The sequence below is a fragment of the Phoca vitulina genome, unplaced genomic scaffold, assembly GCF_004348235.1.
Source record: "Phoca vitulina isolate PV1807 unplaced genomic scaffold, GSC_HSeal_1.0 scaffold3, whole genome shotgun sequence".
NCBI classification, from domain to species: Eukaryota; Metazoa; Chordata; class Mammalia; order Carnivora; family Phocidae; genus Phoca; species Phoca vitulina.
In genome coordinates, this window is record NW_022589706.1 from 57,600,468 (window position 1) to 57,613,313 (window position 12,846).

The window sequence follows — 12,846 nt, forward strand, 5'->3', positions numbered from 1 at the left end:
TGATGGTCTCCTCTGCTTTGTCTTTCCTCTGCCTTCCAGCTTGCCACCCATCCTGCTTCAGGTGTGCAGGGAAGAGCCCACAGAACTGCACAGCCTGCTGGCCTTCCCAAGTACTGTTGGATGGGCAGTGTCTGTCCCAGTGCCCGGATAGTTACTTTAACCAGGAAGGCAGTTGCACAGGTGAGTATGTAATATGCTGGGACATGTCCCCTATGCCATTGTTTTGTCTTTGTCATGCAGCCAGGCTCTGTAATTAAAAACGTGGTCATATCAGGGGACAAGGGTTGGGCTGTAAACCCTCATCTTGAATTTGTTAGGTATAGAGTGAGGGAGCAAGTGAAGTTCTGTTCTTCGAATAGGGAAGTATGGGTGAAGTGAAAAATTGGAGTCGGCTTCGTCCTGTGCATGCAGGGAGGGATGGATTTGATGGTGTTCGTCATGGAGACAAGCTACTACAGACAGGTGCTAAGGCATCTGTGGAGGACCAGGCTTTTGGCATTAACTCTGTGCTTCTCAGCCCCACTTCCCCTGGCTACAGCCTAAGAGAGCAAAAAGAGAAAAGTGATATTTATTTTTGTCTTTGATGTGTTGGTCCAATATGTTTTTAACAACACCTTTATATATTTCAGTGACAGAGATTCTAGAAATCACTAGTTGAGATTAGTTCAGGGTTTTATTGGAATTGACAAAATACTAAAATTTAAGCACCCTATTGTAGCACTGTGTTTTCTTGTATCTACAGAAGAAAAGGTAAGACAAAACACATTCTTTCATGATTACTATTTTATTTCTAAAAATAGACTGTTGAGGCCCGCTGATAGGAGAAAGCCAATTGTTATAAAATTGTATGACATGTATTTCTGGAGTCAGGAAACATGTAGTAAGTGCACAAAATATTTTTTAAATAAATTAATACTTGTTAGGTTCATCTAAGCCTCAAACTCCAAAGGGGAAATCCAATGTAAACAGAAATCTAGATGACTGAAGATCAGTATTATATTTCTTCTGGAATGTTCTTTTTCCAAGTACCTGCTTAATCTCTCTAGGCCCATGATGGGTCACTTTACTTTAAACACTCTATCAGGCTCAGTGGGAATGTTCCTGGTTTCTTTGTCATTGGGGTTGTCCTTGAAAACTGTTGCCTGTCCTTGTGAGCCCTCACCCTAGCCCAGCTGGTTGTCCTTTGTGTGAAATTGTTGGGGGGTCAAGTCTGAGTGGCTCTAACTCTCCTCTGTCTACACCTCTGCCTGCCTGCAGCCAGCAGATGGCCAGGGCACTGAGTTGGCAGGGCACCCAGGTCACTTGAAATCTGGCAGGGAGGAAGAATTGGGAGGTGGAAATCAAACTAAGAACTCAAGTATCCTTTGGACAGACGTTTTCCAAGTTAAGAGCCTCAGGAATGTAGGAGGGGTGATAGGTAATGCTAGCCTTCTCATCAGTAGTACATTTTCTTGCTTGCTTTATTTATTTATTTGTGTGGTTTTGCTTTTTTTTTTTTCTTTCATAACTCCTTATCTTCTCTTGGTCTCTCGCCAGAAGAAGTGAGAGGCGGTTGAGTGTACTCGAAATCTGTGCCTTTGCTTTCCACCAGCTCTGGGCCAGAAGGGAATTCTTTGTCATCGGTTCCAGCAAGCTCTGCCCAGCTCTGGTCCCTCACCTCCCCTCCTCTTGGAATCAGGCAGGCTTAGACCTCCTCGTCCTTGGCAGAGAATTCCTTAGCTCTCCCTCCGTGCACTTGCTCCTGCGGCCTGCTTTGGCAGCACCAGTCCAGCTGCAACCTTCTTTTACTCCTTGTGCCCTGATCTTTATTGCTTGCACCTTCTGGGACTTACTTGTTTTCAGGGTGGTACCCCTTAGTACATGGGTGCTTTTTCGGGGGGAAAACAGAGCTTTGACTTCAAACCTGGCTCTCAATAACCTCCAAGAAGAGGACGTTCTGTTTTTGTATTTTAATTAAGTGTTGCTGCTAACACAAGGCATCCAAATCGTGGCCTGAAGGGAGAGCATGGCTGGCATCTGACTCCAGTGAGAAGTATTGGTGTCCCTTGCTGTGTATGGTTCCCCTTTGCCTGCCAGGAACTTCTGGGGAGCAAAATGTCTCCCTCGGCTCCCTGTCCAGCTCTTTGGATCACACGAGGTATTTTAACGAGAAGGAGGGAGTCTCACCACTCACCTTTCTGCTTTGTGACCTTGATCTTAACTTCCTCACTGACATACATTGGGATGGTCGTGCTGGGCCTTCTGGAATGTGCAGCCAGTTACTCGAATTTTTATGTTTCTGGATTCTGTGTTCTGTTCATGGACAGTATTTTCACTGATGACAGAAATGTCGTCTTTTGGTTGGGCCTAAGTGTAGGCCAATCTTGCTCAGGAATCTTTAAAAGATGCTTAGCGTTTGAAGTCTGCTCTTGATGTAATTTGGACGGGCATTCATACTTCGTGTACTCACATGCTGAGCCACTAATTCCAATCCTAGTTTCTGTTTCTCTCCATAGAATGCCACCCCACCTGCAGGCAGTGCTACGGCCCATCGGAATCTGACTGCAGCTCCTGTCACCCTCATGTCACTCTTGCTGGTGGGAGCTGCAGGACCAGCTGTAAAGAAGAGCAGTTCCTCAACCTGGTGGGGTACTGCACTGGTGAGTGGGAGCTCCTTCCTTCATAGTCGTGGAAATCACTAGCCAAAGGCTGGGGTTCTTCATGCCAGGCTTAAGAAGGCTCTCCTGTATTTGTCCTCTGTCATCAGATGAAGAGCTCTTTTTTGGGAGGCATTTGTCTCGGGTCTGGAAACTTACTTTACTGCTTCCTATCAGACATTTAGTAAATATTTATAGATTCAAATGGAATCTTCTAATAACACTCTTGAACTTCCTGAAACAATTTAGAACCTCATATTAATGAAGATTAAAGTGATGATAATAGTACCTCATATGCATGTGGTGTACTTCAGCTTAAGATAGCAACATGTTGCTTCAAACCCTTGGGAGACTCTCTCCCTCTTGTCTACATTATCTTCTGCCTCTTGCGTGGAGAACTTTCGCCATCAGCCCTAGGCACAAAAATTTAGGGAGATTAACCTAAAAGTAAGTCAGTTGTCTCAGGAGATGGGATTTTTCCTCCTCATTTTAGAACTCTGACTTCAAAGAAGTATATATTAGGAAAGTAGCCTGGAATTTGGATAACAATGAAAAAGCCATATAGTGTTTTGTGTTCATCCATCCATTCATACGACAAATATCTTTGAGTGCCTACTCATGGCCAGATGCTCAGAATACAAAAAAAAGAAAAGAAAGAAAAAAGAAAAAAAAAAGAAAGGTGAATGAGACAATGACCCTGCCCTCAAAGAGCTTATAGTCTAGAGAGAGGAATTTACAGACTAGTGGGTTATTACATATTTCTTGACTCATTTCTCCATATTGTAGGAGAACCTTGAAGAGATTTGCCTGCAGCAGCTTTTGTCACAGTTCCGAAGGGCTTGACTGGGAGGCATTCTGCGATGCCACTGGGAAGGGTGAAAAAGCTAGAATCTGGTCAGTTGCATGCTGGAGAAGTTGATCTGTCTGTAGGCCTTGTCTTTGGGCAGGGATTAGGTGTGGTCAATTGTTTAGATCATAGTATGGAGCAAGCACATTCACTCTGGGACTCAGTAGTCCGTTTTGGTGGATGGGGACACAGGAAGTCAATGACAGTCCTCCAAGTGTGGCTGGTCATGCCATGGTCCTGGGTGATCCATTCCTTTTTGCACATGACCTTAGCTGGTGACTAGACCTTGGGGTCCAGGGTCTATGCCCTAGGAAGAATGAATTGTGCAGAGCAGGGCTGCAGCCAAAAAGATGCTGGGATTCAGAGTAAAACCCAGTAGTTAAGACTGCAAACATTTTAGGGGCAACAAAAAGTAGAAGCTCAGAGAGACCAGGCTTGAGACTACTGAGCTACCCCACAGCTGTAGGGTGTGAGCCTCTTGCCAGTACTGCCACCTGTAGTCAGGACTGACTTGGAAGTGGGCAAATAGGAGGCATTAGTGCCTACCCTTGAAGGGGAATCTGGGGATGGCAGGGGCTGACTGTTATTATAGTTTGTGAGCTTGAATTCAGTGACTGCTTCTTACCTTAGGATACAAAGGAGCAGCTACCATGAGAACTAAGAGGTTCTCATGGTTTAAATACATTTGCAGGTATTTACGTAGAACCTACAAGGTGCTGAGTTGCAATTTGAGGGGACACAGAGATCTTTCATGCTACTTAAGGAGATGAACCAAAACACAATTGCAGTTAACAAATAGTACAGAGCAACTTATGGATAATGGCACCAATAGGTAGTATGGGTTGTAGGAGTTCAGAAGAGGGAGAAGTAAAAGATCTGAAGAGTATTGTGAAGAAGGTGGAAGCTAAGATTCTTCCTGAAGAAAAACTAAGATTTGATTAGACAGAGGGAGGGTAGGCAGGCTTTCTGGGTGTGGTTCCCCAGGAGACAGGCCAGATGGGTGGAATATGTGGGCCATTCATGGCCAGTGAGCGGTCCAACCTGGCCAAAGAGCATGGTTTGTGTTAAGACATATTAGATGAAAGAGTTGGAAAATTTAAGTTGGAACCAGAGTATAGAGAACCCAGAGTTCCAGGCCAGAAAGTTTGAACTGAATCTTGTGGGCAATGGGGCCATAAGAGTTGGGGAGAGAACTGTGACTTGACTGAGGGTGTGGTATGGGCAGGAAATCTGCCCATCAGTGGAAGATGGACTAGAGCAAGGAGAGATTATAGTTAGAGGAGTTAGAAGGGTGGACCTTCATGATGGCTTTTCTATTTCCAACCTATTCTGTATGTGGACCCTAAAAATTTTATGCTGGGGCATATTTTATAAGTAAATGTTTATATAAGGAGATTGGAAAAGTTTAATTTTTAATGAGCTCTATTCTCTCCTATGTCCAGAGCCCTCTTGGATAGTAAATTAGGTGATTAGGAGTTGCATTAATTTTTTAAGTCTAATGGGGGACCGTTAGAATAAAGAACCATGGGACTAAGCTAAATGACTCTGGAAATCCTCAGCCCTAGAAGAAGAGTTCCCACTAAAATAGACAAACCTTGGCTGTCCTGGGAATTAGGTTTATTAAGTAAAGGTTTTAAGTAAGGTAACCATTGTCTGGTGCTTAGAAATCGTTTGTTGAATAGAGACCACTGTATCGGTGTTTGTTACAGAAAAGTTTGACCAGTAATTTCAATTGTTGATCTTTCAAAGAAGTGCACTGACCCCAAAGTTTACTTTTTCAATTAATATATGCCCCTTCCAAACTCTTCCCACTTCTCTCTGTGGCACTGTAATGAATTTATTCATTTACAGCTTCATCAAACACACTCCATGCCAGGCACTGTGCTGGGCTCTGGGGATGCCCACGTGAATAAGATGTGGTGCTTGTATTTAGGAAACATACCATGTAGTGAAAGAAGGACATATGTGTTGAATATGATAGAGCTGTGGGTATGAGATGACCTGTGGGACAGGACCCCAATCCCCACTGGGTATGTGTGGCTGGGTGGGTAGTGAAGGCTTTCTGGAGCATATCATAATGGAGATGATTTTGAAAGATAAGTAAGAAGTAGAGGAGTTTGAAGATTTGGAAGGGAGAACATTCCAGAAAGTGGGCCAAAGAATACTATCTGTTCGGGCACCAACAAAGAATTAAGCAGAACGCCAGCTCTGAGTGTGGGAGTGGTGGTACCTAGAGCAGAAAGAACCAGGGCCAGGTCACAAAGGCCACTTTGTAAGTTCTGTTTAGGGAGAATGTACTTGGTCATCAAGGCTGTGGATATCTCTTGGAGGTTTTTATGGAGGGGGGTGTCATGGTTGCATTTCTGTGAGGAGAAAGATCCATACAAGATTTGTGTAGAAGAAGACAAGACTGGGGCAGAAGGACCTTAAGAGGTAGTTGTAAGAATTCGGGTGAGAGATGAAGCCTTTAGTGAGAAAATTGCTGAGGGGATGAAGGGAAGGGGGCATGGCTTCACTAAGAATTAACTCTATGTTAGGTTGACCTGTGTGAGATTGCTGTTTTCTGTGCACAAATGGTCAAATAGTGGCAATTTTATATGGATCAGCCTAATAGAAGCAACAGAAGTTGGCAATGTCTCAGCCCTGGGGACTAAGGGAAAGGGAGTTTTGGGGATGATTTCAAGGTTTCTGGGCAAATAAATTTGAGGAGTGGGAGAGTACTATTTACTAAGGGCTGGAATAGGAAGATAATGTGTTTGAACTGGACAAATTGACTTTTGGACATCGAGGGGTAGCTGTCCATGAAGAGGTTGAAGGTTTAAATGACCACAGTTTTCTTCCTGTAACCACTGGGAGCTCATCTGCTATTTTCATTTTAACCTGAACCTAAATTCCTGGAACATTTTTTAACTCGAGTGTTGCTTTAGTCAGATTGTAGTTAACCTCCTGGAACATTTCAGTGACTTTTATCTAAACTCAGGAAGGTGTTAGGAGGAGCCGTGTGATGATAGACAAAGCAGAAGATAATCCGCCCCATGCAGTGCTGTCAGTGGAATGCATGTTCATCATCCTGGGGAAATTCTAGCCCCTGGAGAATGACCCTCCCTGTTCCCTCTATCGTGTGTGAGCTTTGCAGGGTGGTAGGATTTACTCACAGGATTTACTCTCTAGCTGAGCTGTACCTAAGATCATCATCAGAGACCTCTTAATTGCACTTAGCTGTTTAAGAAGGAAAATCACATCTCATCTATCACACAGACAAGAATAAACACATCCTGGGGACAGGTCCAAAAACCTCAATGTGTTATCACATATGGAGATGTCATATGTGTGGGGTTTTTTCCTCCAAGTTTATCAAAGCAAATATAGTTTGTGAGATTTAGGCTAGGGCTGAAGGTTTTCAACAAAGATAAATGAACTGAGGTGAGAGGCAAGAGTGGACAAATTGCAGCAGGCATGGTTAAAGTGCTTTGGAAAGCCAGGCTTTTTCCTTCATAGATTTTTTTTGTTGTTGTGGTTGTTTATATTTTGCCCATGCCTAAACAACATTCTCCCCAAGTTCCAAAGCCTGGGGTGCTTTCTCCACTTTTCTTTCTCAGCTAAAGTCTTTCCCCTGTTCATAGGAGAGGGTGAAAATTAAAAAGAAGACAGGAGAAGTGTCCAAATGCAGATGCATTAAAAAATGCCTTGGGTTTTGTGGAATGCCTAATGGGATTGGCTGTACTTTTGAGTTCTTATGTAGAAAAGGAGATAGTACTGAGAGTAATAAGTAGAAGGGAAGACTGGAAAATTATAAACAGCTGATCCTGGGGGATTAAATTTTGTTTGTTGAAGCAGTAATTTTTTAAATGCTCATTTGTTTATAAATCTACACCAGAACATAAGCAAAAGAAGACAAGTGTCAGGAAAGCAATATTATTCTGAGCATTTTCATATTGTGTTCCATGGAACTCACGTTTTAAGCAATGGTTAATAGGTATTGTATGCAAAAAAGATTCAATAAATTTGGGAAACTCTTGGGTAAATAAAGTTAAGCACCTTTCTTTACTGCAGAACTTCTTAGAACCTTAAGCAAGCAGATGGGCATTGTGAATCTCGAAGATGAAGGAGACTGAACATCATTTCGCAAACATTGCATTGTAGACCCCTCACCTTTATTTGTTATGGCCTCTCAGAGCTAACCAGTGGTTTGCAGAACAATTTTTGGGAAGCCCTGCAATGATTTTAATATATTTGACAATTTATTGGCACTCCCTAAAAGGTAAAGTACAATAATGAACCAATACTCAGATTATGGATTTCCTTCCATTCATCCCTTCCTTCTTTCTTCCTTCCTTCCTGGGTCACCAAGGAGGCTCAGGTTTGCCACCCTCTTGCTTGTTGAAGAGCATTGAAGAGTAATCCGTACTTATCTTCCAGTGTTGGGGCTGAGAGAAGTATTTGCTCTCTGAACCTAAGTGAAGCCACTTGTTGATGGGCCAGAAAACCTGTTAACATTTTTCTTCCAGATCATAAAAAGAAAAACGTTTAAGTCCTTTCCATGATTTTCCCCATTTATTGTCATCATTTCTGAAAGATGGGGCCCTCAAAAAAATGGTAGAAAAGTTGAAAGGTGCAAATTAAAAAGAGCAGCAGATGCTCGTTTTGGAATGTGCTGTCACAACCGCAGCGTCAAGCAATGCAAACCCCAGCTGAAGCTGAACAGAGCTCAGGAGTGGGAAGGAGCCCCGTGTGAGCCAGCGTCCCAGCTCTCGGCCTCCACACACGGGGACTTGCAGCCCGAGGTGAGAGCCGGTTCTGTTTTACAGCAGCTTCTGCGTGTGGGGCAGCTGCGTTGGCACTGCTCTCCATCTTGCTGGAGCTGCTCTTGCGGTTACTAGCTGCAAGGAAGGCAGGAGGCCCACACTATAAACGTGGAGCAGTTACTACCTTATTTTGATCGTCAAAATCCTGCTCATCCATTCCCCAGGGCCTGGCTCAGATCCCTTCCCTTCTAGGACCAGCTTCCTCTTGGCATCTCCCACATGGTAATTCCTAGTGTGCTGATTGTTTCTACCAATTACCTAGCACTTGGCATGGACTAGCTCATATTCCCTGTGAGTGATCTTTTCATGGTATCTAATAACAGGTGACTCTTCTGAGGGCTTAGTATGTGACAAGCACTGTGCTAATTGCTTTGAATGCATTTTGCCATTTAATATTTTTTTAAATTTAAATTCAGTAAATCAATATACAGTGTATTATTAGTTTCAGAGGTAGAGTTCAGTGATTCCTCAGTTGCATATAACACCCAGTGCTCATTATATTACGTGCCCTCCTTAATGCCCATCACCCACTTACCTCATCCCCCCACCCCACATCCCCTCCAGCAACCCTCAGTTTGTTCCCTATAGTTAAGAGTATCTTATGGTTTGTCTCCCTCTCTGATTTCATCTGGTTTTATTTTTCCCTCCCTTCCCCTATGCTCCCCTGTTTTGTTTCTTGAATTCCACATATGAGTGAAATCATATGATAATTGTCTTTCTCTGATTGACTTATTTCGCTTAGCATAATACCCTCTAGTTCCATCCATGTCGTCGTAAATGGCAAGATTTTATTTATTTTTATTTTGCCATTTAATATTAACAATGATCCTCCAAAGCAGATAGTGATGTTACATATGAAGAACCTGAAACACAAAGTAACGTGCTCAAAATGACGAAAGTTGGAAGACAGAGCCAAGGTTTGAACCTAGGCAGTGTGATTCCAAAATCTACATGCTTAACCATTTTGTTGTACTCTACAATGCTAAATATAGTTGATTATAACAGTAGGCACTCAAGAACCATTTTTTGATTGATGGGTTAAAAGGGACTGGCATGACAAGATGCCTTGGAGAGCATTGTTGGGAAAAGTTGCAAGAACTTGCTAGTCTGTTTTAAATGCTAAGGAAGCTGTTTTAGGCTGCCATGTGTTATTGTATATATCGTTATTAAGTACATAAACTTTAAAGAAAAACATTAATGAACACTAAATTTTAATAATTTATATCATTCTGCACTTACTTCAATCTTTTTCAGTGGATATACACATTCATTTTTAATAGTTGCAGTCAGCACCTATGTATTTCTTCAATTCTCTTAAATATCACTTAATTTATGTATTTCCCTGTGTTGGCAGATATGGGAAGAATCCACATTACTGTCATTTTTCATGGCTAATTGGCATTCCATTATGTTTGTATAACTTAATTTGAGTGGCCATTTTCCTGTTGTGGGCCTGGGCAGTTACCAGCAGGATCTAGATTTATTGTTCGGCCTACTGGAGGTTGAGTATGAGATCCAAGGCTTCAGCTGGGACTGGGTCTGTTTCTCATGTTATTGGTAATAGTAATACTGGTGTGTTTGTGGAGTTTTATACTGCTCAAAACATTTTCTCATTTATCTTTTCATTCGATCATCCCAGATACTTTCCTGTGGAGGTGGGAATTCTTATTCTGTGGGAATTCTCGGTGCAGTGACTGGCACATAGATGGTGATCAAGAAAGGCTGGATAAATGAGTGCCTCGCATTTGGCATCCTAATGGCTACTATACTCCCCTTCTAATGCTTCACATGGTAGTTATATCAGGGATCTTTCTTCTTAGTGTGCCCCATTTTTTGCTTCTTATCTCTTTCTTGTTCACCTCCCACTTCATTCCATCTGGTCCAATTCTGCTATCTCTGTATTTTTTCAATTTTCTAGTGCCTTTTTTTTTCTTTAAACACTTGCTACTTTATTTTCCTTATCTTCTTTATTGGCATTGTACTTTCTTTTCTTATTCCTCATCTTGTCACCCGGTCTCCTATTGCTTGAACTATGAATTGCATATCCAATCTCTCTCCAGAACTTTCAATGATTGCCTCCTCCTTGTTCTCCCAATTTGTGTTTTATTTAAGAGACCACACTGTCTGTTGAGGGATGATTGAATATTCCAAGGTGTTTCTTTTCTTTAACTTCCAGGAAAAAAAAGAACATGACCTATGCTTAAATTGTGCCTTCCTAAATTAAAAAAAAAAGAACTTGTATACTTCTCCTTCATGTGACTTGTCCTAATATATTACCTTACAGAAAGACCTCACTTCCAAGCTTTCAACGTGGCAGGGCTCCCAGTGAAGTCAGGATTGCCATTGTCTTCATAAGAACTGCAAGCCTTGCTTAAAGAACACAACTGAATTTATTTATTTTTTTTATTTATTATTTTTTTAAATTAACATATAATGTATTATTTGTTTCAGGGGTACAGGTCTGTGATTCATCAGTCTTACACAATTCACAGCGCTTACCATAGCGCACAACTGAATTTAGACCCACAGGTTATCCTGTCAGTACTAAAGATGGCAAGATTGCTAAGGCTGCACTCACCTCTGTTTCTTCCACACATGTAAATCTCTGTGGCTTACATGCTATAGGCAAAAAGAGTGACTTAGACGTAGGCATGATGATCAGTATGCTAGTGTCAGTTCTGACTGGCCCTGCTGCAGAGAAAGAATAATGGCCAATGTTTATTGAACATTTAGTACGTGCCAGCCCCTCGCATATCTTATCTCATTTAATCCTGACTGCAACCTCTGGAGATCTGTCCTGTGATGAGTAGTATCTCCATTTTATAGCCCGGGAGACTGAGATTAGAGACATTAGCCAACTTACTCGACGTTTCACAGCTATCGAGTAGGAGAGCCAGGCTTGGAAGCATCAGAAGGCACACAGCTGAGCACGTCACTGGCTTCCATGCCCTGATCTAGTTCCAGTAAGACCTTCTCTGCCTCTCGGCAGTCCTATTATTTATAGCTCCCGTCGGTGCCTTGTCATCTGGCCCATCATGCCTTTCCTTACACACCGTCCATTCCTTCCCTCAACTCAAATCTCACTTACTTGGATCAGTTTACATCTCTGCTTGCTTTCTCATTTGGAAGAATAGCATAATCTGATAAAAACAACAACAACAAAAACCCCTCACCTTTTCTCCTCAAGGGCTCTGATTCTTCTTTTAGGTACCTCTTTTTCCTCATGCCTTCCTTTGAGGAAGGAGTCCCCTCACCCTGGCTCCTCCAGTTATTTCCTTTTCTGGTTCTTCACTTCATCCCCCTCCTTCCCTGTCCCCACCCAGCCCCTCTCCCAGGGATGGTGATACCTCTCACAGCCTCAAACCGGTCCTTATTTCTGTTTTCTCCTTGGAGTCCGTGTGGAGAGCACACGGGACGGTCATCTCCAGGCCCTCCCCTCTACCTGTCTACCTCCTGGACATCTAATCCACGGGAACACCATACCCACAAACCCCATCTTCATGTCCCTTAACCCACCAGGTCTTTTCTTCCATCTCCTGAATTTCTTGTCCACCTGCTGCTGATTTTTCAATCCACATAACTCAAAACAGCTGAGTTACCTGCTTCCTCCCTGCCCTGATCCACCTTCTGCTCGCTGTCACACCTCACAAACTTCAAGTCCCTCTTATTCTCTTTGGATAAAATACTCTCTGGCCCTCCTAAGACACCAGTTGCATTTTGGGTGCGGCTTTCCTCCAGTAGACCCTGTCACGAACATCTCAAGGGAAGATGCCGAGTCTGACTCAATGCCCTATCTCCTGCGGAAACTTCCGTAGTGCCTCATACTCAACTGATATTCCATAAATGTTCACTGAAGTGAATGTTTTCCTGTTTTGGAGGTGCACCAAGAGCAAAGCATAAACTGCTGGAAGACTAGGTAGAGGGCACACGGAGGAGTGGTGCTCATGACCCCTTGTTGGCAGCAAGAACGGGCACCGAAACCGAGCAGAGAGCTTTGCTCTTACCTCTGGAGCTGCCTCCCGCCGCTACCAGAAGACCATGTGGTCTACAAGAGCTCACGGGTGGCCTGGGACAAAGCAAAGGGGAAAGAGAGGGTGCTTCTTTCTCTTCTGCCATCTGTATGTTATTTTCTAGGTTTCTTCTGTACTGTCTCACAAGCAGTACCTCGTCCATTTTAGAAGTGGCGTCAGAATTCAAATTCTATGTGCACTTTAAGAGCCCTGAGCTCTGGCACAAAATCATTTTTTTTTTGCCTGATGAGGAACACTTGTGTTCCAGCGCTTGTGGCTGATTATCGTAACCGTTTCCAAACGCATTTAATGTGGTTGCATTAAGAACCTAATCGACTGACAGGACATTATTAAAAACTCACTGTGTGTCTAAATTTGTCTTTATAGGTCATTATTTATCAGCTAAGGAGTCACTGCCCCATAAAACCAACATCCAAAGCCATTGCGTTAACAGTACACATTTACTTTAATATCTTCAAGCTTTTTTGACTTTGCTCCAAAGACGTGAAATAAGTCCTTTCACTGCCGTGTCTCCCATCCATCATGAC

General features: G+C 42.9%; 1 protein-coding gene across 5 annotated transcripts in view; it reads left to right on the forward strand.

Moving 5' to 3' along the window:
* FRAS1 (Fraser extracellular matrix complex subunit 1) overlaps positions 1 to 12,846 on the forward strand; it is a 404,790-nt gene that overhangs the window by 223,655 nt on the left and 168,289 nt on the right. For all 5 annotated transcript variants that reach the window (XM_032400603.1, XM_032400602.1, XM_032400606.1 and 2 more), the window contains exons 19-20: positions 40 to 180; positions 2,496 to 2,639. In XM_032400603.1, coding sequence (XP_032256494.1) covers positions 40 to 180; positions 2,496 to 2,639 — 285 coding nt within the window. The remainder of the gene's footprint in view (positions 1 to 39; positions 181 to 2,495; positions 2,640 to 12,846) is intronic.